The sequence below is a fragment of the Seriola aureovittata genome, chromosome 6 (genome assembly GCF_021018895.1).
Source record: "Seriola aureovittata isolate HTS-2021-v1 ecotype China chromosome 6, ASM2101889v1, whole genome shotgun sequence".
NCBI lineage: Eukaryota > Metazoa > Chordata > Actinopteri > Carangiformes > Carangidae > Seriola > Seriola aureovittata.
Window position 1 is genome coordinate 22,964,723 of NC_079369.1, and position 22,669 is coordinate 22,987,391.

General features: G+C 39.5%; 2 protein-coding genes across 3 annotated transcripts; one reads left to right on the top strand and one right to left on the bottom strand.

Moving 5' to 3' along the window:
* Positions 1 to 869: 869 nt before the first annotated feature.
* On the top strand, positions 870 to 3,427 carry dnajc19 (DnaJ (Hsp40) homolog, subfamily C, member 19). The gene is made up of 6 exons (XM_056378618.1): positions 870 to 995; positions 1,411 to 1,462; positions 2,231 to 2,304; positions 2,469 to 2,548; positions 2,807 to 2,877; positions 3,227 to 3,427. The coding sequence occupies exons 1-6, from the start codon at positions 993 to 995 to the stop codon at positions 3,295 to 3,297; spliced, it is 351 nt and encodes a 116-aa protein (XP_056234593.1). The 5' UTR covers positions 870 to 992; the 3' UTR covers positions 3,298 to 3,427.
* Positions 3,428 to 3,921: 494 nt separating this feature from the next.
* fxr1 (FMR1 autosomal homolog 1) lies at positions 3,922 to 16,334 on the bottom strand. Of its 2 annotated transcripts, XM_056378616.1 has the most exons (18): positions 16,225 to 16,333; positions 13,437 to 13,489; positions 13,232 to 13,325; positions 13,051 to 13,122; positions 12,638 to 12,786; positions 12,329 to 12,422; positions 12,092 to 12,208; positions 11,170 to 11,340; positions 10,775 to 10,853; positions 10,311 to 10,420; positions 10,049 to 10,135; positions 8,327 to 8,552; positions 8,022 to 8,115; positions 7,734 to 7,852; positions 7,372 to 7,581; positions 6,976 to 7,053; positions 6,098 to 6,180; positions 3,922 to 5,862 (listed from the first exon to the last, which is right to left on the bottom strand). In XM_056378616.1, the coding sequence occupies exons 1-18, from the start codon at positions 16,273 to 16,275 to the stop codon at positions 5,671 to 5,673; spliced, it is 2,079 nt and encodes a 692-aa protein (XP_056234591.1). In that variant the 5' UTR covers positions 16,276 to 16,333; the 3' UTR covers positions 3,922 to 5,670. The 2 variants fall into 2 exon arrangements, with proteins under 2 accessions (XP_056234591.1, XP_056234592.1); XM_056378617.1 differs by lacking the exon at positions 6,976 to 7,053 and having other exon boundaries at positions 16,225 to 16,334.
* Between the last annotated feature and the right edge of the window lie 6,335 nt (positions 16,335 to 22,669).

Consider the following 22,669-nt stretch of genomic DNA (forward strand, 5'->3'; position numbering starts at 1 on the left):
ATTAGCATAATGAGAACGAGCATACACAATTAGCCTGCTCAAGGAGCCGCCAGGCTGGTGGAGTGGGGGAGCCGGTGGGCCGGTGGGCGGGGCTTGATGTTTAAGAGGGAGGAGTACTAAATTTAGGCACAAGGGCGGGGCATCGAACAAGGATGCTGTGTAAGGTGAAATGGACAGGTGCATACAGGTGTTCTCAAAACAACAGGAAGTAAGCTAGGTGTTGAAATCATTTATCACACACAACAGTTGCAGCACCCGTGGAAGTGATGCACAGCTCATGGAGGCAGTTCAGGTAGGCTACTTCAGAACCCATATTCACTTATTGCAGCAATTCGTGTAAAAAAGAAAAAATCTGTTATATCTCAATTAATTCTGAGCACACATGTATGATACACATATTTTTAGATTCAGTGTGAGTTACACTTTGTGAGGACTATTACCTTATGTCCATTATAAATACACGTTCACAAACCCGCATAGAAATCATAGAAAACAGACAAGCTCCAGAACTTGCCTGAGAATCATTGCGTTTTGAAATTTTCTCCATTATCAAAATAATTAATTGGTAGTTGATGATATTTGAAATGATACAAAGCAAAAGAGGAACTGTGAATAGTCAATTCGGCAAATTTAATTTTCTAAAATGTAAACAAATTTAGGTTTTAAAATAAAAAAGTCATGGCTTAAGTTGTAGCCCACAACATAACTTACTGAGTTTATGGTAACATTTTGATCTGTTTCTTGTTACGGTTTATCTCTATACAGAAGTGAAAATTTTTGTAGAAAAAAATATTTAATTACTCTGATTTTGAGTGGGTTTTATGCTGCTCTGATATGACAACTTTTTATCAGTCAAATCTGGCAACACTGTTTTACGACACTTATCCGCCATTTCCGGCATAAACACATGAACGCCCGAGCGACAGCGAGAACATGAGAGGTCAAAAGTTATGATCCTAATCTTTACCGGACACAGAACATAACACTCAGACATGGTAGGTCGGACTTGTTATTTACTAACTTGAAGGACAATATGAAAATGGTCGCATGTCCAGGAGTCTGCCTGAACCTCGGATAACGTTCATTCTAAATTGCTAAGCTAACGTTAGCTTTACTCAAATGTGCATGATCCAGCACGACGTAACAAAAACCGAATTAACGCTTGTTGTGCCGCTTTAATTAGCCTGTTAACCAACGTCAACATGGTAAATAGTGATTTGAAATAAATGTAGCTAAAGTTACTGAGCAATTGCTTAAGTTGGTCTTTGCAATAGGTTATGCCACAGTTTGATCATGTGCCATTTGTTTACATTGCAACTGTAGTACAGTTTGTTAGTCGTTGCTGATGGTTTTCTGTGAATCCTCTCAATGGTTTTATTATACTCTCCTCTTTCCTCTCTCTCTCTGCAGGCCAGTTCCATGGTGGCAGTGGGACTGGCTTTGGCAGCAGCCGGATTTGCAGGTGGGTAACTCGAAGCTAACGCAGAAAAGGTATCTGTCTGTACAAGTGTTTCTATTATTTTACCCACACCATTTCTATCAGTGAGGATTGTCTAAATAACAGAAACATAAGGCAGTACAGTTAAACACGAGCACAAACTACATCCTCCAAAATGATCACACAGTTGAATCAACACCTCTCTGAAACAACTCTGTTGTATTATAATCTTCATGAAGGAAGGATTTATTAAAAGACTGTTGTATTAGACAGCTTTAGTTTTAGATGGGTACTAAACTGCCACCTTAGTTCATTTCACCAGTGCGCTTACATATATTTCACTTGCCCTGGCAGAGCAAAAGAAAAAAGGTTTTAAAAAAAGTTAAACTGTGAGCTTGACCTTTTCAGACTTTTGGCCAATGAGTCTCATGTCTTAACACTGTCCCAAGTCAAGTCTGGAGTCCAAATGAGAATAGCAATTCAAAATACTTACTATATTGGACCCCACTGTGAGTGTGGCCTCAATTGTTCTGTTTCTCAAATAAGGTATTAAAAAATCATTTTGCTATGGGTAACAAAACTCCAGCTTGAAATGTAAAAGACATCACAAACTACAGCATGTGAAACAGATGTCATCAGTTTTACAGTTATCACTATAGTGAAAAACCTTTAGTAAAAGTCTTTTAGTACAACTCACCTTTCAGAATAATGGTTTCCTTACACTAGATTAATTTTGATTTTAATAACCATGAAGTTAGCATCAGTCTTAAAATAGAGTTCTTTGTCTTCCAGGTCGCTATGCCATGCAGGCCATGAAGCAGATGGAGCCTCAGATGAAACAGGCCCTCCAGAGCTTCCCCAAGACAGTAAGAAGAGAAACAAGCACACAATAAGAATATCTCCAAATGTTAGTATGATATGTGCTAGATAACTCTTGATCTCTCACTTTACTTTTAATGAGTAGTTTTGCGAGTAGGGATCCGTCAGCAGACCCATCGTGGTGAGCTGGTAACTCTATATGTTGTTGCAGGCTTTTGGAGGAGGGTACTACAGAGGTGGATTTGAACCAAAGATGACCAAGAGAGAAGCTGCCCTAGTTTTAGGTGTCAGGTATGTGGACATTCTCTCCCACACCAGTAGCTCTTTGGACCACCCAGCACAGTTAAGTCCACCAGTTATGTCACTGTACAGCTATGATAATAGTATATAGTAGTATATTAATGGGTTAGATCCCATCCTGCACATTAGCTTGTCTGGTTGTTGTTTGTCACTGTATTCTCCACTACAGCAGCAAACTAACTTCACAACCATTACTGTTCCTACTGTTTATTAACAGTAATAATTCATGGATGTACCACTGTTTTTCAGTCCCACAGCCAACAGGAATAAGATCAGAGAAGCCCATAGAAAACTGATGATCCTGAACCATCCAGACAGAGGTGAGTGGCAGCTTTAAAGGTTTCCCATTGGTTCTTACAGATTTCTGGTATTAGCTGGAGGCTAAAAGGAGGTATTCAACAGACAAACTGCCCTCGTCTGCTTTGCTACAAGTTTCACTTTCTAGAGATTATTTGTTACTCAAATTATTATATTTGGGTGCCCAGGAGTGCAGCAAGTTGCAGACATTAAAAGATCTTACAATCAGTTTTTAAGGGGCAGTGAATCAAGGTGCGTTGGCATTAACACTATATCTAGCTTGACTGCACCTTCGTTTTAGAGTAAAATTTAACAAAATGTAACATGGACATTAAGTGTCTGTCTGTCTCCATCTCTCTCTTTCACACACAGGTGGATCTCCCTACCTAGCAGCGAAGATAAATGAAGCAAAGGATATGATGGATGGTCAGACAAAGAAATAGTCCTGGAGTTGCTGGTGACAAATGTGATTTCACACTGGTCTCACTCGTGCGGTTGAACTGACTGGCTTGAGAGATTACCAGACTTTTCTAACTGATTGTTGTCAAATAAAATCACGCTGTACAAATTGTTGATGGAGCTCTCCCTCGTTATTATCCAATGTTTTAATTTTACTTTGCAAATGGTAGGTCTGAGAGGGTTTTCCACTTGACAGGAACCCAAAGTAATAGGTTTACATTTTTTGAGGCCTAAAACAAATCTCATATTCCCACATGTATATGTATATTGAATTTTATACTAAACACTACAGCTTCAAAGGATACCCACTTGATTTGACTTAAAAGGACTGCTGTAGATTTTTGTCCTGGATCACTGACATTGAAACTGATTTCTTTGTGACCAGTATTGACAGGAGAAGTTACAGTGAACAAAAATTCTTCTGGTGGACATATGGGCTTAGACATGATATAGAAGTACTGCTAATCTTTATATTTGTCCATTTCTAGCTTGGTGAATGTATCTATTTGATAGGTAGACTGTAAACTGACTGACAGCAGCAGAGCAACATTTTGTATTTGTACAACTTAAACTTTAAAGTTGTTACTTTTCGTGAGAGCCAGACACAGTTGGGTTTTAGATCTACACAGAAGATCAAGTTTATTTAAGAACTACCTGCATACAAAACATATTGCACATCAACCAACCAGAACGATCCTTTAAAAAAAAAAAAAAAAAAAAAAACATACTGGATGTCACAACTCTCAGTAGTCCAAATTGTTAACTGTTTTCAAAGTAACCCCTAGGTAACGCATTGTTTAGTGTCAAGAAAAAGAAGAGCTTCTCTTGTTTTTTTTGTGTTTTTTTAAATACTGTACATTTTTTAAATAAATAAACCAAATAAATCTCCTTCCTTAATGAAACAGTCATGACCAGTTTCCAGCCAGCCAGTCTGTGGAAGAACCATGAAAAGGACATTGTCATCATCTGGGCCCGGTTTTCCAGAAACATCTCAACACCAAGTTAGTCTGGTTCTTACTTCTTCAGCAGGATTACTACAATGGTGTGCACGTAAAATGGGAAATTAAGCTCAAAGATACAGCAAATGTCCTTAAAGTCTCTGATGATTTAATGTGATTTCTGAGAAGAACCAGCATCAGTAACCTTCTTGTCATATTCAATGAAACTACCTGAAGTTTAGCAATGAGATGTTTCCAGGAAACCCAGCACTGATGGCTACATCTCTGTCCAGCACTAAACAGTAACAGGCCAGTTTCCAGACTCAACTACAATCAACTTTTTCAACAAAAAAAAGGTTACGTTTCAGTGCAAAGACTCTTCTATTGTTTGTTTCTTTTCCAGACACTCCGTAATAACATTTCTTCTATGACCAAAGTGGTTGCATATTGAAAAACAAAGCAGCTAATGTCAAACTCCTCAACAGATATATATAAAGAATAACTTGACTCATTTGCCCCACAAACATTAAGAATAGACACACCTGATTTTAAAAAGATATGCCTCTGAAATCCTCTCAGGGTCTTTCGGTGTTAGCCTGCACCTGCCTACGGTGCCATAAGGACGCAGCTCATCTGTTTCGACTGTTGGCAGTTGAGAGGCAACCAAGTAACACAGAAAAAAGTGGAAGGATTTCAGATGGTGTGCAGAGCCAGGCAACAACATGTTGAATCTACTCTCAAGGCACAACAGCTGATCACATGTATGTCAAACATACTTGGGGTTTTCCAACAAACGTATCTGCACTGTGGTATTGCTCATGCAGAACATTTAAGTTACAAACTACTTCAGATGCACAAAACATCCTGATTAAAGGTTGTGGAAGCATCTTTCGGAGTCCACCTGGTAAAAGGCAGACCTTTTTTTATTCTAAAACCCTGCTATGATATTATTTATACCAGTAAAAAAAGAACTGCTGCATTCATACCACAGTATGAGTTTGAGTGGAATCCCTGTCTGCGTTTTATAAATACTGCATTCAGTCCAACCTCTCCCTGAGCTCTCAATGAAGAGTGGACTGAAAAGTACAGCTAAGTAGAGATGTCTGTAAGTCTGTGTGTGTTTGACTATCTTTGGCAAGCTCATACAGGAAGAACTATTGTTAAAAAAACTGTAATAAAATGGATAGTTGGACAGAACATGTAAAAGGTGGTGGTGTTGGGTGGGGAGGGGGGTTAAGTTCAGACTTCTAAAACTTGCGCAGAGAAACAGGTTTCAAATATTTGTAAAAGTAAAAAAAGAACAGTGCTTGTTGTATTTAAATGTTTCACTTTTAAGGCTGCTCAAGAGACAGTGAGATTCAATTAAGTGCAGCCAAAGAAGTTCAAATATTTGAAACCATTTCGTTTGCTGGGGTCTGACTAGGAAAGTCCATTAACAACAGTCTGCGGGTTCGAGTCCTCCTTGTAGGAGACTTTGGCAGGCCTCTCAGTGGAAGACCTGGGAGCTCCGGCGGGATCGCTGCCCTCGCTGTCGGCAGCATTGTTGTTGGAACCATTGGTGGTTGCCGGGGCAGGTTGCGGGCTGTGCTCAGCGATGGCTTCCACCTGACCCTGAAGAGGAATGTGAGATGAACAAGTAATGCACTTCTAATGTATTCAAACAAAGTTACCACAAAGAAACCAATAAAAAAAACACATGAAGCAGCATTTACATTCAGACGTAGAAAAATAGTTAGCTTAAGTAATAAAGTTTAGTAATGGTCAGGCATCAAGAGCAGACAGACATAAAGAACTTTATTAACAAAGGTTAACTGAATTTATTATCACATGGCATTTAAGTACTAACCACATCTATGTTCTTCTTGGGTTCGTTGGTGGTCATCTGCCTGCTCTGAGATTCGGCCCTGGATATGTAATCAGCCACAGTCACTATAAAGACAAGACAACAGAGAAGAGAAAACCATCGGTATAATAAGGAGACGGAAGCCACATTGCTCCTTGTCCCATCAGTGCTGTGGAACTCTGAGCAAATCTGTCCCAGTTGTTCGAAACTTCTCGATTTCGACTGCACATCTTGCAATCCCTGTAGATTAGTAGAACACAATGGTGGCAGTTGCAATGTGAGGAATTTTCACACCTGTGCACACCTGACCAATCACTGTGACAAGCAAGCATGGTTGTCAGTTTTCAGAAAGGTACAAAAATTGGGTGACAATTTGGGTGACACAAAGCCAACCCTGTCTGACTGTTTGAAGAGCTTTTCACTAATTTTGACTCCACAAACATTACATTTACTGTGACACACCATACAAGACAGGACTGACACTGGCGTAAATGACAAGTTAAAAACAAGTTGTGTCCAAAATATTAGTAAATTACAGTGCCTATGAAATAACAAGAAACAGGGAAGACGCATGTGTGTGCACTAATACAGCTAACTTTGTTAGAAAATGCTGTTTTGCAGTATCAAAATGACAATCCCCATAACTGCATATGTCATTATAAGCCAATCAGTCCACCAGCCAGATTTAATCCTTTAGCATAAGCCAACGAGGACAAACAACACTCAGTTACCATATAATTCAGTAAAGTTTGAAAGTTTGAAAGTTGTTGTTTAGTATGTTGGAGGCACACAAACAAACACAAGGCCTGGTGCACAACTTTTAAGATAAGCCATTCAAAGCAATGACCGGGGGAGGGCACACTGGCAGTTGCCATGGTTACCTGGCTGCCTCTCCTCAGGCAGGCGGATGCGGCGACGTCGACTACGGTTACGACGCTGAGGTTTAGCTTCCGAGTCATCTAAGGGTGTTGGGTCATCACAAAGAGAGTGATTTGGGGCATACATTGCCTTTAAACTGCACTGGCTTCTATCACACTTAATATGGGACGTGATGCACTGCTGCACATTGTGGACAGCTGTGACAGCTAACAGCAGTTAGATTTAAAGAAAACATTTAGAGCATCACTGGACAAAAGAGTACAACAGACTTTCCAACTAAGACATTTTTCTGCAGTGCTGCTTTTCACTACTGTATTCTGAAAGAAGGCTCTGTGAATAATGTGCGGGTGTGTGTATGAAGAAGATTGTGATCTTCCCAAACCATGTGATGTCCATACCTATTCCATTTTCACTCATTGAGGCGTTGTCTGACTCGCTCATGCCATCCATCAGTGTGGCGTCCTCATCTGTTCTGCGTCGCCGAGACCTTCTGCGGCGGTTTGCAGGCAAGTTGGACTCGCTAGCATCAGTGTCAGCTGTCTGGTCTGTCTCCGTGTTTGTCTCCAAGACTGCATAGGCATGGTTATCCTCGTGGTCCTGAGGCCCCGCTGCAGAGTCAGGGTCAAATTCACGTACAGGTTAGTCATATGTATGTCTGAATAAAACCTATTGTTTACAAGAGAAAGGTGTGTCTTTGTTTCTCTATATTTGATTTGAAGTTGTCCTTTATACTGTTATGTCCTCTAATTGTGAATTTTACCAGAACTGTTGCTGTATCCTCTTCCTCCTCTTCCCCTTCCTCCAGGCCCTCCGCGGCCTCTGCCGGGTCCTGGCCTCCTGCGACCATCTCTCTGTGGCCTAGAGCCTCTCTCCCTCTCCCTGCAAGTCAATCATTCAAAATCTCACACTGAACATTTGAAATAAAAGAAAACGGAATACATAGTAAAAAACATCCACTGCCAAATTGAATGCTACATAACACAAGATAACCCAACTTCCATTAATGGCAGTTGAACAATTGTTAAAAGAAAAAAAAAAAAAAAATTACCTGTCCTGGTCCTCTCCAGCCAGGGACCAGTCACTGAGTTCATCCTTGCGCTCTGAATCAGTCTCAGAGGCGTTAGACTGCTCTGAGTTGGTGCCTGAAATCAAGAAGACAGAGAGACAGCCATAAAGAAAAGTTAGGACAGATGCTAACATACTGAGGCACTGTTGGATCTTTCTCTTTCGTGCAGACTCCCGCACTATTTTCCTTCTGATTTCTTGCACTGGTGCTACATTCCAGCACAGACTATTTTAACCCAATATCTGGCAGCATCTAAGTTGATTTTATAATATTTTAAAGGTGCCTACCATATCCAGTGCTGTAGCTGTGTCCTCTGCGCCCACGGCCGCGACTGTTGTACGAGCGAGTGCCATGTAAGGCGGATGAGGAGGCATTGGCACTGCTGTCTGTATTATACCCTCCTCCTCTCTCGCCCCTCTCTCCTCTCTCCCTGTCAGCTGGTCGGTGACCCTGGGTGATCTGACGTAACTGTTCGTCAATCTGCATCCGCTCCAGACGAAGTTGCTCAACCTCCTACAAGGGAAAAATAAACAGGGGAAATGGTAAGAATGAAGAGAAAGAAAATCAGACAAAAGGAAAAAGGTGATTACACATTTTCGTATTTCAGAAAATCAAGCAAATCTCTGAGAAATGTTTTCTTTTTTTAAGGGTCATCACTGGATACACATGCATAATCATCATACACACATCTACATCACATCCAGTGTGCCTTCTGCTGCTTATTCTGAATCTTGCTAGGCTGGTTCCCTGTGTATAATCCACAATCTGCCTCAGCTCTTCCTCTAGCTGCTGGCCCTCCGAAAGAAGCTCCACCATGTCCTACACACAGTGCAAAACACACGCACACAAAGCACCAAACACAGCACAGAACATGCAGACAGCACAGGACAAACACAGACATACATACATACATACACAGTGCAAAATGTATACACAGCAAAATACACACCAGAGAGCAGCGATGTTATCATGTATAAAGATTAGCCCAAGCTTGACAAATTAGAATGGCATTCACAATAAAAAAAAGAAGAATAATACTAAAACAATAATCAGGTATTTCCGCAAGGTAATTTACTAGACTTACTTCACCAGAGTTAGTAATAAAATATGTCGATTTGGTCAATAATGAAAACTTCAGTATTTTTGATCAAATTTCAAGCTGCAGCTGCAGCTCCATGCGCTGCTTGCACTTCTCTTCTTGTGCAGTGGGATTTGTCCTCACTGTGACTGTGACTGATTGAGCTGAATATATTCAAAAGGATTTGTTGTTTTTCTGACACTGCGAAATGTTGTTTTGATTCATTTAGAACAAAACCTACATTGTGACCAATCAATCACTGTCATCCAGAGAGCTGAGTCTGACAGTTTAATGTAGTGACTAGATGATAGCTACCCATAAACTATATGGCTTCTGATTTTCCTCGACCTGGTTAAGTACGTTATGTGATACAAGTGTAGCAGAAGTTATCTTTCTTTCAGGTAAGGAAGCTGTCTCTGCTATGAAGTAAGTATAATAATCCTTTTATTTACTGCATATAAGCATATAGTGAATATTTTTGCATTTTGTATGAGTTATCCGAATGCGTTTATTATTCATATTAAATCATATCTATTATTACTGATTAACCTTACATTTCTTTCTATGAGATATCACTTTGAATACCCGCACAGCACAAAATCAAAGCAGTGTTACTGTTTAGACTTTAACCAAGATTATGAAGCACTGCAGACATGCTGATAGCCAAGTAAATGTAAGTTGAGCTTTATGTATGCAGATTATTACAACATGTGTCCATTCCATGCACCATTTCATGCTGCCAAATGAATGAAACGCTGGTTGGCAGGGATTGGCAATAGAAGGCTACATGAAACGGCTGTAAATTGAAGCTGTGGCATCGATCAAAAGCAAAGATTTGGCAAAAACACACACAAACATGCATCACAAACAAGCTGTTTTACCCAGTTCCACACACACACACACACACACACACACACACGCACGTCCTTACATTGAGGTAAGAGATGTGGTACTCCAGCAAAACCTGAACATTGCCAATGCTCTCCTTAGTACCGACAAAGGTGAAGGGGACCATTCCCTGTGTCAACAAAACACAAAAGCACAACACACATGTTAGTATGGGCCTGACTGAAGCAGGAGGAAAAAAGAGGTGCGTACAATGTTTGTATAGAGGTATGAAACTGGTGACACTCATCACTTCTTTACAAGCAGCTTAGTCAGCTGCAGGAAACATGTTGCAGTAGCAGGCTTACTTCCTGTCGGGGCTGCTTGGTGTCATTGTCTCCTTCTATCCTGACCCTCACAACTCCAGACTTGTCCACAATCTCCTGGATGACCTTACCATTCTTACCGATCACTTTGCCTGGGGACACGACAGCAGGAGACAAGGATGATAAGGGGACTAGTAACAATGAAACACAGCTGCAAGTGAAAAAGCTGATGAACTAGTCAAACTTAGAGCACTTTAAAATGGAGTAAATAACATGGTACATGAAGGATTCCTGCAGTTTGAGAACTTTGTTATTACTGTTATTTTACACAGTTGCACAGATAGAGTCATTAATATCAAATGATTGTCTTGCAATGTATCAATGTGGTACCAGTGTTATCATGGTCAATACACAGAGCATTTAATTTTCAGCTGCCCTGTGACTGCAGCGAGTAAACAGTTTGGGGGATTTCCAATCTCAGACAGGAAACGTGTGTGTCTACATACCAACGAGGTTCCTTGGCACCTGGACAGAATCCTCCAGAAACTCCAGGTAGTTTCTGGCCTTCTTTACTGCCTCTGCTGTCTAAAAGACAACACAGAGTTACTTTATCTATTATACATTCAACCAACACAAATACATAGTCAGTTAACATCTGTATGTTCCAGTTACAATTAGCACGGTTAACGTCCAAATACAGTTACATAATCGTAAAGAAACATTTGTCAACATGTACACACACTCTCCCGCGTACAACCTGATTTGTTTCAGTATGTACACAAGTTCAAGGATGTCCTCAGCGTTTCTCCCAACATTTGTTGTTGTAAATACTCATTCATTCCTTCTTCTCATCACTGAAACACTCACGCTTCCAGCGACACTTGGGCACACGTCCCCCTACCTCTCCATAAATCCTGAAAGTGCCAGTCTCCTCATCCAGCTCAATGGCAGTGACACCTGGAACTTTCCGAGCTTGTTGGATGTTGCTGCCGTGGCTGCCGATGGCCAGGCCCATCAGATCCGGTCTTACCATGAACTCCTCCTGGAAGGATGACACCAGCTGCCTAGAGCTCTAAAAAAAACACAGCAGAGACAGTTTGATTTGTAGTTATTAATCTTTTAAAAGAGTTAATCTTTTAGTTAATTAATTCATGATCCTGGAACCTCATTTTTTAGCCAAAACTGACCAAAATTATCTCTAAATAGTTAAGAGTTGAAAATGTTGTTATTCATCTTTTCAGAAGCTCGCTTAATAGAAATTGCTTTTCCATTGCTTCCTTAACACTTAACTTTTCATTTCCAGGAGTGTTAGTGTTAAAACTGTCAGAAACATCACAACAAAGACAATTCCACCATAAGGCTATATTTTTCTACCAACTCCTCTGCCATCACTTTTTCCTCTTTCATCTGAGGTCTAAGCATTAAACTCCCTATGGAAGCCTAATTAGGATAAAATTAGTAAAATTATCTGAATATCAGGCATCACTTTATTGTTCGTCCATGTTTTTATATGTCTTATGGAAGCTAAATATGGGGAATGATACCAAGTATCATTTAAATATTCCTCCAAATTTTTTGACTGCCACAGGCCAGTTCTGAGCGACATATAAATGCTTCTATAAAAAGTTGTGAAACTTGTTTGTGTCTTCGGTCTTGTTTTAGATAACTTCATGTTGTATATGACCATACGATTACTAATTTCTCATCGTATTACCTTGATGACCAACTGACTTTAAATCTACTCAGTTGAGATTACCAAATGTTCCACCTCCATAGGCAGGTCATCACAGTAACTAAACCAAATGTTCTCATTACCAACTGACCTCCAGATGTTTTGTTGCCTCCTGGTTGCGTGACATTAGCAGCAGCTTGGTCCTGATGCTGCGCAGGTGCATGTCACTCAGCAAAGACACACGCTTCACTGTTGACTCATTGGTGGACTAAACACACACACACAGACATGAAATAAAAGAAAGAATGATTAAGTTATGCTGAGCTGCTCCGTTGTTGATGACAACTAGAAGGGAACAAAAAGCAGAGGATTAGAGCAAAACAGTTACCACAATCACTAGTTGGCTGGTCTCGGGGCAGTATGAGATGCGACAGGCTCCCACAGCTTTCTTGAAGTCCTTATGTGCGTTCTCACTCTGGCACCTATGACACAAGATCAGTTCAATGTTTTAAACAGTCCAATCCTTAACTTAACACAGTGTTTACCCCTACATCTGACATACAGCTGACAGTGGACTGGGGTTGGAGAATTGCAAAGCTCTCACAAGTTGAAATCAAATTGATTGTGAGGAGCACAAGTATTAAACTTTAAGATGTGTCCACCAATATTGTTGTTGGCGTAAACATGCTGTACATACGCTTCTTGTAGATCCTGAGGAACAGGGACAGAGCACTTGTGAAAGGAATTCTTGGTGATGGCCTTGTTGGGGTTTACTGGACGCAGGCGCTCAAAGGTCACTATCTCATTGTAGGTGGCATCGCAGGCCGCGTACTCAATCACATAGAACTGAAAATACAGAGAAGTTCAGTGTGTAAAACAAAAACCTACAGACACCAAAATTTATGAATTTCAACATGTTGATCTCACAGTGAAAAGCATGTTTTCAACTGGCTCTTTAATTTAACAAAAACAGCATTGTAGATACAGTACTGGTAAATTTCAACGACCGTAATAATACTGCTAAAGTAGAATTTCAGACACAATAGAAAATTGTTAGCATTCATTGTCATGTAAATATTGCCATGTTTCTTTATAAAGAATAATACTCACATCTCCCTTCATCATGCGAACTTTAGCCAGCCACCAACCACAAGGCTCCTGTTCATTGGCTCTGGAGAGGATCTGCCAGCAGGTTAAGAAAGAGTAACATGCCGACATTAAGGGACAACGAAGGAAAAGACAAAACAAAAAAAAAAAAAAAAAAAGACGACAACATGTGTGTCCTCCTCACCTCCACCTCCTCGCCCTCTCCAATCTCCTTCTTGGCATCAGCGGGCGGTGGCAACCTGACATCACTGAAGGGCACCTGGCGTTCTGGCTGCCAACTGATAATAAGACAGTGATTTCCGACCTTGTTAAAACACATTAGTCCTACATTTGTCTTAAAACTTTTGAACCTGCCATGTTTTATAACTGCTGGTGGAAGAAAAACTCACTTGTTCTCAAAGGCAATGGTGAGAGAGTCATCGTGGATATCTTTGACAAAGCCCTGCAGGACAGACAGAGGTACAGACAGGGGTAAGCACATACCAACATGATAACTGACTGACTGAAATAATGAGCACCCTATTTAAGTTACATGGACTACGTCGGACAGAAAGAATACATAAGGAGGTGACCTTAATTCTTGAAGAAAGTTCTTATCTTTGTGAAGGACATACAAATAATTTACACCCAATAATTTGCTGCGAGGTACAGAGCAGCATGAGCTTCAAGGCAAGTCCACTGAAATCTCAAACATGTCACGCAACTGTTCTCTAGTATGCCGTGCTATATTCATCACATCATATGTTCCTGGCAATCTTGCTGTCATGAGTTTCCTTATAGACAAATATCATATTTACTTTTAGCTGATTGACATTTGTACAGATAAATTTAAGACAATGAGTATGATGGTGAGAGTAATGTGATTTTGAAGAGCTGCAACAATTAGCTGAATGACAGAAAAATAATCAGCAACACAGCTTCTCTTTCGTGAGGATGTTCTGCTTTTCTCCGTTTTAAGTGAACATAAATTGTGATATCTTTGTGTTTTGAACAGTTGGATAATAAAAACAAGATTTCTGAAGACTTCACCTTAGACTACGACCAACTGTAATGCCACATGACTGATCAATGGCCTATTTATAAGGAAAGAAAAAAACCTCAAACTCCATACTGATGAGCATGAGTGTACTGTAAGAATTTGAGAATATCCAAACTTGTTAACTGGAAGAACAGTGCATCAATTCATACAAGCTCAAGAGCATGTTTTAGCACCGGATTGTAAAGTGCACACTAATGCTTTGATACAGCCTGTCATTAGATCTTGTCTCTTAATGTACATTAATACTTAACAGTGATTTGGGCCAACATTTACCAACACGTGGTAAAGAAAGTTCTGTTGATTGACAGAGGAACCAAAATGTAGATGTCATTTATAACCGCTTTGAGCAGCATAAATAAAGTTTCACTCACATTCAGTTCATTAAGGATGTGGAGTAAGTGTCAGTGGTAGATAAATGAAAACCTCGGCAAATAAACTAAAACTACAAGCATGGCTTGACACCGTGGAGAGACAAGGGAATTTTTAGGAGTAACGTGGGTGTGCAGTGTTAGTACAGGTCATGTGTAACATGCCAAAAGTGACTTTACTGGTATTTGTAATTCAAGGATATGCTATTAAGTGGCAAAGCATGCAGCACAACAGAAGCTGAGTAACTTTTTGTCTACTGTCTTTTACACACTATCAATTATCTTTGTGCTATTCATGAAAATAGGGCAATTTTCAATTCCTAACTACTCTAGAGTCAAAAAAATCATGTTATATAAAACTGTTAAAGGATAACGCTTGCAATATTCTATATTTTATTTATTGTCAACAAATTCCTACTACTAACAAGAACCATTGTTGTCCAAAAACTATTAAAAACACCCCAGTGAGCCTCACAGCCTCTGGGTGTCATCTTCCCCGTAATCACAAACACAGGCACTGTAAATGATTTTTATCTCAAACCCACAGACAGTCCGAGTACTTATCCAAAGCTGAAAATAAGTACATTATGACATTAGGTTACATTTTTACATTAGGTGACACAATGAATACCTACCAACTTCACAATGTACCCCTATTTGAGTTATGTTTGCTAAAAACTACAAATTACTGAGCCTTTTTTTTTTTTTTTTTTTTTAATTTAACTATTCTATGGTGCCGCGTGCCTCAACTACAGAATAACAGTGTTGAATTTGTTCTTGTAATCGCACTTGTTGATACAAAGAAAACTGTCGTTTAAAAGCACCACTAAATAACAGTCCTACAACTCAAAGAGTTTCAGCCTTGGCAACTGGCAAGTAGGGTAGTGGACAAAGTGACTCATGAGGGCTGAATTGACACAGAAAGGCAGGGAGGAGAGGTTCAGTCTGAGGCAGAGAGGTGAGGCCAGGACGGGACGAAAGAAAAGAGGGAATGAGTGCAGCGCAGGAGATGAGAGAAGGGAAGAGAAAGATGGGAGGAAAAGGAGACGGGACTATTACTTTAGGCAGCAAGTCTAGAAATAGCTTTTAAGTCTGCGGTATCAGTGACCCTCCCCTGACATGCCAGCTGGTCAGGATTGACAAGGAACAGCTGGCTCACACATACACATAGCTTGGGCATGATGTGGTATCAAATAATAGACAGCGACAGACAGACAGACGTACAGTTCAACAAGAAATCACTGTCACAACTGGCCATGGTGCCTCTTTAATACCACATACTTTAACAAGATAGCTTCATGGTCAAATTCTGATGGATTAAATGCCTTATATAACAGCGACACAACTCCAATATCCGAATTAATGATACAGTTATTTTCAGTTTCACAGTTTCACTTTAGCCACATCTTTTGACGTCAACTAGCAACTTAGCTAACTTTTAGCTCGGGGTAGCTACAACCTAACGTAAAGCAAAATAAGTAAAAGCTTAAATCGGTTATATTTTCCAGTTATCGCAGACAAGATCGTGTGTATTCCACTCTGGGTGTGAAGAAAGGTCGCTAAAAAGTGACACAAGGCGAAGACTTGCGAGCGATGCTAGCTTAGCCGGCTAATGCTGGCTAGCATTGCTAGTAGAAGCTAATAACAGGCACTTAAGAGGTATCGGACCAAGTCGGAACATGTTGCCGTATTCCATGAGACTTCAGCTAATGTACTGTATCGTGTGACAGGCTATCGTGTTTGATGTCGGGTTGATAAGCCGGTATTTACCTTGTAATAAGCCCCGTTGGAGCCACGGACCTCCACCGCCAGTTCTTCCATATTGGACACGCAAAGGATGTTGGGACGACAGGTGCTCCTTAAAGCATCAGCGAGAAGCCTAGACAGGTGAGAGGTGATTAAGGCTGCTCCGGGGTATTCAGTCACAATACAAATGTGCTTAACTCATAGAAATTAAAGTTAGAGTGTGTTTACTCGTGCTGGCAGCTCATTGAGCTTCTCGATGTCATTTATTGCCATGTTTTAGGGGAAGTAAGCATCAATCTACTGGAGAGTTTGGTGACTGCCAAAAAAGCAGGGGTGTAATGGAGCTGAGGATCCAGGGCACCAGCATGGGTAGGATCCTCAAAAAGCCTGAAATTAAAAGTTTATGAGGTTATATCTCCCATTTATTAATTTTGCATTATTAGCATTATAAATAAACATATATTGTTTGACTCTTTCATGTTTCTAAAACAATATTCAAGCCCACTTTTCAAAATCAAGTTACACTGTGCTACAACAGGGCTGCAAATAGAGTTTTATGAATCATCTTTCATTCTTCTCTGAAAAGGTACTTGCTGTGCTCACCTAAAAGAAAAAGTAGCTAGAGACCTCACCTCATTTTCTGTGAAGAGTTCTGGTCGCTCTGCTCTATTTTACAGGTGTGGATCTGGTCCAGTGAATCCATTCTCAGTCACAGTGTGACCACTGTAAATGCAAGTCAGTTCAAAGTCAAACAGAGTGATGACATTTGTCCCACGGTGAAGCATTTCTGTCCTGATGAGAGTTCAGTCTTCCAGAATGATAACAGCATCAGTGGTCCCTGAATGGACTGATGAGCATGAAAACAGTGGGAAAAAAAACATTCATTATGAATATCCTGGCCACCAGATGCAACTGAGCAATAATGATGATGATAATATGAGATATTTTAACTCAGTGCCCAACAGAACAACTTTCATCAAAACTGAAAGCTATGTTTATGACATCTTTGGAGCAGTGGTGGAAGAAGTATTAAGTCAAAGTACCATGATCAAACTTGTAAAAATGCTTTACTACTATTCACAACTATTCAATTCAGAGAAACCTCAAAATAAATTTTCAAATCTAGTCTTCAAAACAGTTGCCAATTAATTCTCTGATATTCACTATTAATCTACTAAACAGTTGAGCTCAAATTATACAGCTGGGGTAGTTTAAACGTCTTGTTCTTGTTTTGTACATAAAAATGTGATTTGTAAAATAACTATTACTGTCAGATAATTAAGTATAAATTAGTATACAGTACAGCATTGACCTCTTAAATATAGTGGAGTACAAGTATAAAGTCTCATTAAATGGAAATACTCAAGTAAAGTACAAGTACATCGAATAAGTACTTGAGTACTTAGTTACTTTTCACCAATACTTTGCAACACATTTTCAGACCCTTGTAGCATCTAGACTGGGACTCAGCTTTGCAAGCACCTTGTGGAAAACCCCTTGTTGAGACACTTAAGTTTGTTATTTCTCTTATTTTGTGACTGACTGACGTGTACTGTGGATCTGGATGCACTAATGCAATACAATGAAGAATAACCCTACTCACCTTTGTTATCTGAACCAGTATCTAATAGTATTTTTAGTCTTTTGTGATGTGGAAGAGTATCAAACACAAACACTTCAGATAATGCCATCCTCAGTGTGCAGGCTAGAGTATTGTGACATTCTGTATTGCATTTCCCCCCCAATGCTAGGGCCTGTTTACTAATGAAACATTTAATTACTAAAAACATATTTACAAGGTTGAGAGTCAGATTTATCATAATTGGCTCATTTACCATGATTTTAGCAAACCGCCATGCATCCTGCACAGAGGAGGAAATAACGTGATGCAGTGTGAAAGCTGTAAAATACAACACAGCCATTTTTTAGGCTCAAACTTGACACAGTATCATATTTTTAATACCAAGTACTTGAATAAAAATACCCTTACGTCTAGTGAGCAGGTGATGCTGATGGCTTGTGAGTCCAACATTACTGTGTCCTTCATTCATCCCGTGATACAGCTCGAGCATAGTTCGAGATTGGTGTTTGTTTGATTAGCCTTGTGTATTGTTCATTCACATTCACAAATTCTTGGGCAAAGCTGCTTTGTGACAGTTTAGCTTTGGTAGACAAATACTGATTAGACTCTACACTGAGTGTAGTAGTCAGTCAAACAGAGAGCAGCCTCTCGCTCATCTTTTAGAAACAGCCACTGTGACACCTAGTGGCCAACAGTTACCCTCCTGGGGACTGTTCTCTGCTTTACTGAAGATATTTATTTTGATTTGGCACCACCACGAGACAGCACCAGAGATGCACTACAGCAAAGCTTCATGTTAAAATAAACCTCAGTAGGGTATATCTGTGTAAAATCATGCTGGATATAAACCCTGTTTCTAAGGTTTAAATCAAACCAGGTTTGGAAATAAAGACAATATAATGTTATTAGCAATTAATTACAAGAATTCACTGGAGCGATTTCAGATTTGGTCAGTGTTGGGCTCAAATAAAGCTACACTGGGTTAGATCATGTTGGACTGAAATCCAAATTGTTGTCACACATCAATTTATTGTCAGTTAGGAAAAAGTTTCTCTTTGCCCTTCACAGTCATGAAATCAAAATAATAAGCAGTTATTAAAATTAATTGATCTGGAGGAAGTTCCCGAAGGTAAATAAAGAATAGCCCCCAACTCCAAAACTCAAAACGAATGAGTGTAAACAGTTATATATCACAAAATGAATTTGACTGGTCCTTAGATATACAGATTACGGCACGATGATGACTAAATCTATTATGTATAATTTATGTTTATCATTACTATGATACAGTGAAAAGCTTTCAGCAGTAAATCTTTATATTTTCAATTATGATATGGTGAAACAGCCTATTTTTCACCTGAAAGTCAAATTCTCTTTAGTTATGTGTGAATATACCTGTAATTTATAGGGAAGAAAAATTACTGGCTGAACCTCTAAGACAGTTTACTCAGTGGCTTGTTGGTGTTATTTTAACCGATCAACAGGTAAAGGACAAGTAATTTGTCTTACTTTTTTTTTTTTTTTATTAAAGTTAACATGAGGATGACAATAATAATGCAGTATAGAGTAGGGAGGATGTAAAATATGACATCCACATCACATATCAATATGTCCAATATAATTTACTAAAAAATACTAATTTTCATAGACTTTTTTTTTAGACCCTTCATAGAGCTACATGGACAAAGTTACACGTGAGGATAAAAGAAAACATAAGAAGATTAAAAAAAAACTGAAATGAAAACTGACAGTGACACTGCCTCTTAAATAAGTAAATAGGCCTAAATAAATGTGCAAATTAGCAAACAAGTGCACTGTAAATATTTAATATCTAAGAAGGAGCTTTTATACTATAATGCATCATTCAAAATGAAGAAATTGTTAATATATAAGGGCATGTAAAACATTTTCAGGCTTTGCTACTTTTTTGTTCCATTCGATTTACTGCAGTGGCTACACAAAAAACAGGCTCAGAAAACAGCTACACAATTAAATGACGATGAATTATTGCACAGCAAAAAATACAAAAAACATATCTTAAAGGATGTTTCAAGGCGTCTTCTGATGTACTCTGACACTGTGATGAGGCAGAGATGCAGACAGCGTGTTCCTGTGGCGTTTGCAGTGTGGTCTGAGCGCTGTGCGTGTGTGTGTGTGTGTGCAGCTCTGTGGTGAAAATATTCCGCTTGGTCTGAAGACATTACCACAGACCCTCACAGTCTGCCTGATAGTCTGTCCTCACGTTCTGATTTAAACCAGTTTACCAATTCCATTATGCTAAGCCCGAACACTGGTTGGGAAATGATGAACGATTATGTGAAACACATAATCTCCCTGCTGCACCATCATTGCAATATGACAGCCAAATTTCATTCATCCTATCCAATTTCTTCCTTATTTAAGGAAAGAAAATTACTGGTCCCAGTAATCAGATATGTAGCGAGGCTGTGTGCAAGAGTTAAGCCCACTCCCATTAGGCTTTCTGCCTTGCTCCTGCTGTAGTCAAATGCATGCACACACACAGGAAGACAGATACACATGTTCCACATGTCTGACCCCCCTCAGTTCTCACATCCCCTTTCACCCGTTTCAAGGACTATTATTTGGCCTTGATATATTCTCTACAACATCATGCGTTAGCGATGCCAGTTTGAAACACAGTGTCCCTTAAGTGGTTTAGAGAGCTGCAGACAGGCAGTTCTCCCACACACACACACACACACACACACACACACACACACACACACACACACACGTCAAACTCTCCCTTCCTCTTCTCTCTCTTCTGAAAAAGGCCTGCACAAATGTTCTTTCTCCAAACAACAACATCATTTTTGAAATTAGGCTAAATTAGATAAGAATGCAATTTTGTCTTTCTGCCCGTGATTATCCTCTAACAAAAATCAAACGTAATGACGAGACATTATTTGGCACCAATATTCATTTGCCTTCTTTCTCTCTGTTTCTCTGTGGAGCAAAATCACCAGCGAGCTGCTATATTAAACACCATGTAATTTATTGCTAATACACTCTGGATATCATAGGCTCTTAGGAAGCTCCGGTGTCACAAACAGAGAGAGGTGTATTGAGCCTATGACTGTTTGTTCTCCTCCACACATGTCCCATTTCTCTCTCCAATCGGGAATGCATTATAGGTGTAATTGAAAATTAGTAGTACATCTTTTTTTCTTTTTTTTTTTTAGGGGGGTAATTTATGAGGCCTCATTGTTCCTGTGTGACACCTCCAGGGCCTGTTTCTAACAAGGAGCCTGGAGCACCGAGAGGCTTTCTGCTTGCCCAGGCCCTGCAGCACTCTTTCTGCTTTGTCACTAATTGTGGCCTCCTCTCCACTGAATTGTGATTTGGGTAAAAGAGCTTGTTGGCTCGATGCAATGAAGCTGCCGGTGACGCTCTCGCCATTATCAAAGATACTCTTGATCTTTTCAAAAGCAGGAAATAGATTTTTTTTTTTTTCCAAGCCCCTGTTCAATCACACGGGGGGTTGGGGAGGGGGGGGTTTGTGGGTTGGGGGGGAGAGTAATTTGCAATGCGTCCATTAGTTCTTCATTAAAGCAAGATTAAATTGCACCTCAAATCACATCTGCCTTTTCTAGAGTAAAGGGTGACAGTTTTAGGGCCAAAACTAATTACTAGTGCCAATGAATGAGAGAGGAAAACAGGGCTGTTTTTACATGAGATAGTGTGGCCTGTCATTATATTCAGACTAATTCCACTCTGCCTGCTCTCTTAATGAGACCAGAACGTCCTCACATCTCTCTCTCTCTCCCTCTCTCTCTCTTTCTCTGTATCTGCGTGCGCTCCAAATGTATAATTTTGATAGCACTTGGAGTTTGCATTAATGAATTTTTCTGCAAAACCTGCTACAAGTGCCAAATCTGTGATGTTCTGCATTATCATTTAGAGAGAAAGAAAAGGCAGACAGACAGGCAGACAGACAGTGAGCAGCAAAGAGGGAGACAGTTACTGAAACAGTGAAGAAGGAGAATAAAAGTGAGACAGGCTGCAAACACCAACTTTATATCTGCTTCAATTCTTCATCTTCTTATTACTATGAGACATCGTGTTAAGTTACTGTAAATCCAGTGCTGTAAAAATGGCTTTAATATTAATATAATGTTTAGCGTCTGGTGTAATAACAGACTTTGTGGCAGTGACAGAACATAACAGGTAAACTGATGCTGGAAACAGTATCAAATCAAATCAAATCAAATGTATTTATAGAGCACGTTTAAAAGCAGCAATCAGCTGACCAACGTGCTGACAGTATAGTCACAATCGTCATTTTGCCTTGTATGATAATAAGATTTAGACTCTAGTGTGAACTGTAACTGTAGTTTTTGTATAGTCGTCAAACGAAAGACACAAAGTTATTCTTACTCTTAGTTATTGTTTGATAATGACCGTATCATTTTATGATCTGGTGATGAACACACACAGTGTTGTGATGCGCTGATGAACTAGATGTATGATGGATTACTCTCTCTGACAAACGTGTTTCTCTTTTTGCATACTATAAGAGTTTGTAGAATTCTGTGCTGAGCATTTTGCACATTGAATCTCTTTGTTGAAAACTGAGCAGAGACAAAACTACAGTGGCTGATTGATTCGACTATACACAGGAAATTAATTGGAAGTGTTATTACTGCTTTATATTTGTTTTGGTTTCTCAGATGCGAGGAATTCACAATTTCATTTGTATTGTAATGTTGTGCTGTTGTGTGGGTTTTGAACTGATGTTCAAGGCAACTGAAGACGTCATCTGGAAACAGATTCTTTCACAATTGTCCGGGTTTTTTTTTTTCATTTTATGGACAAAATGATTAATTGATTTAATAGAAAATAATAGTCTTATTTTACAATTGAAAA

Coding starts and splice junctions, on each gene's coding strand:
- fxr1 (XM_056378616.1), bottom strand. CDS start 16,275: ATGGAAGAACTGGCGGTGGAGGTCCGTGGCTCCAACGGGGCTTATTAC. Junction 13,123..13,231: donor GAGAGGGCGAGGAGGTGGAG/GTGAGGAGGACA, acceptor ACCTGCTGGCAG/ATCCTCTCCAGAGCCAATGA. Junction 7,054..7,371: donor AATGAGTGAAAATGGAATAG/GTATGGACATCA, acceptor CAACACCCTTAG/ATGACTCGGAAGCTAAACCT.
- dnajc19 (XM_056378618.1), top strand. Junction 1,463..2,230: donor GGCAGCAGCCGGATTTGCAG/GTGGGTAACTCG, acceptor TTTGTCTTCCAG/GTCGCTATGCCATGCAGGCC. Junction 2,305..2,468: donor TCCAGAGCTTCCCCAAGACA/GTAAGAAGAGAA, acceptor ATGTTGTTGCAG/GCTTTTGGAGGAGGGTACTA.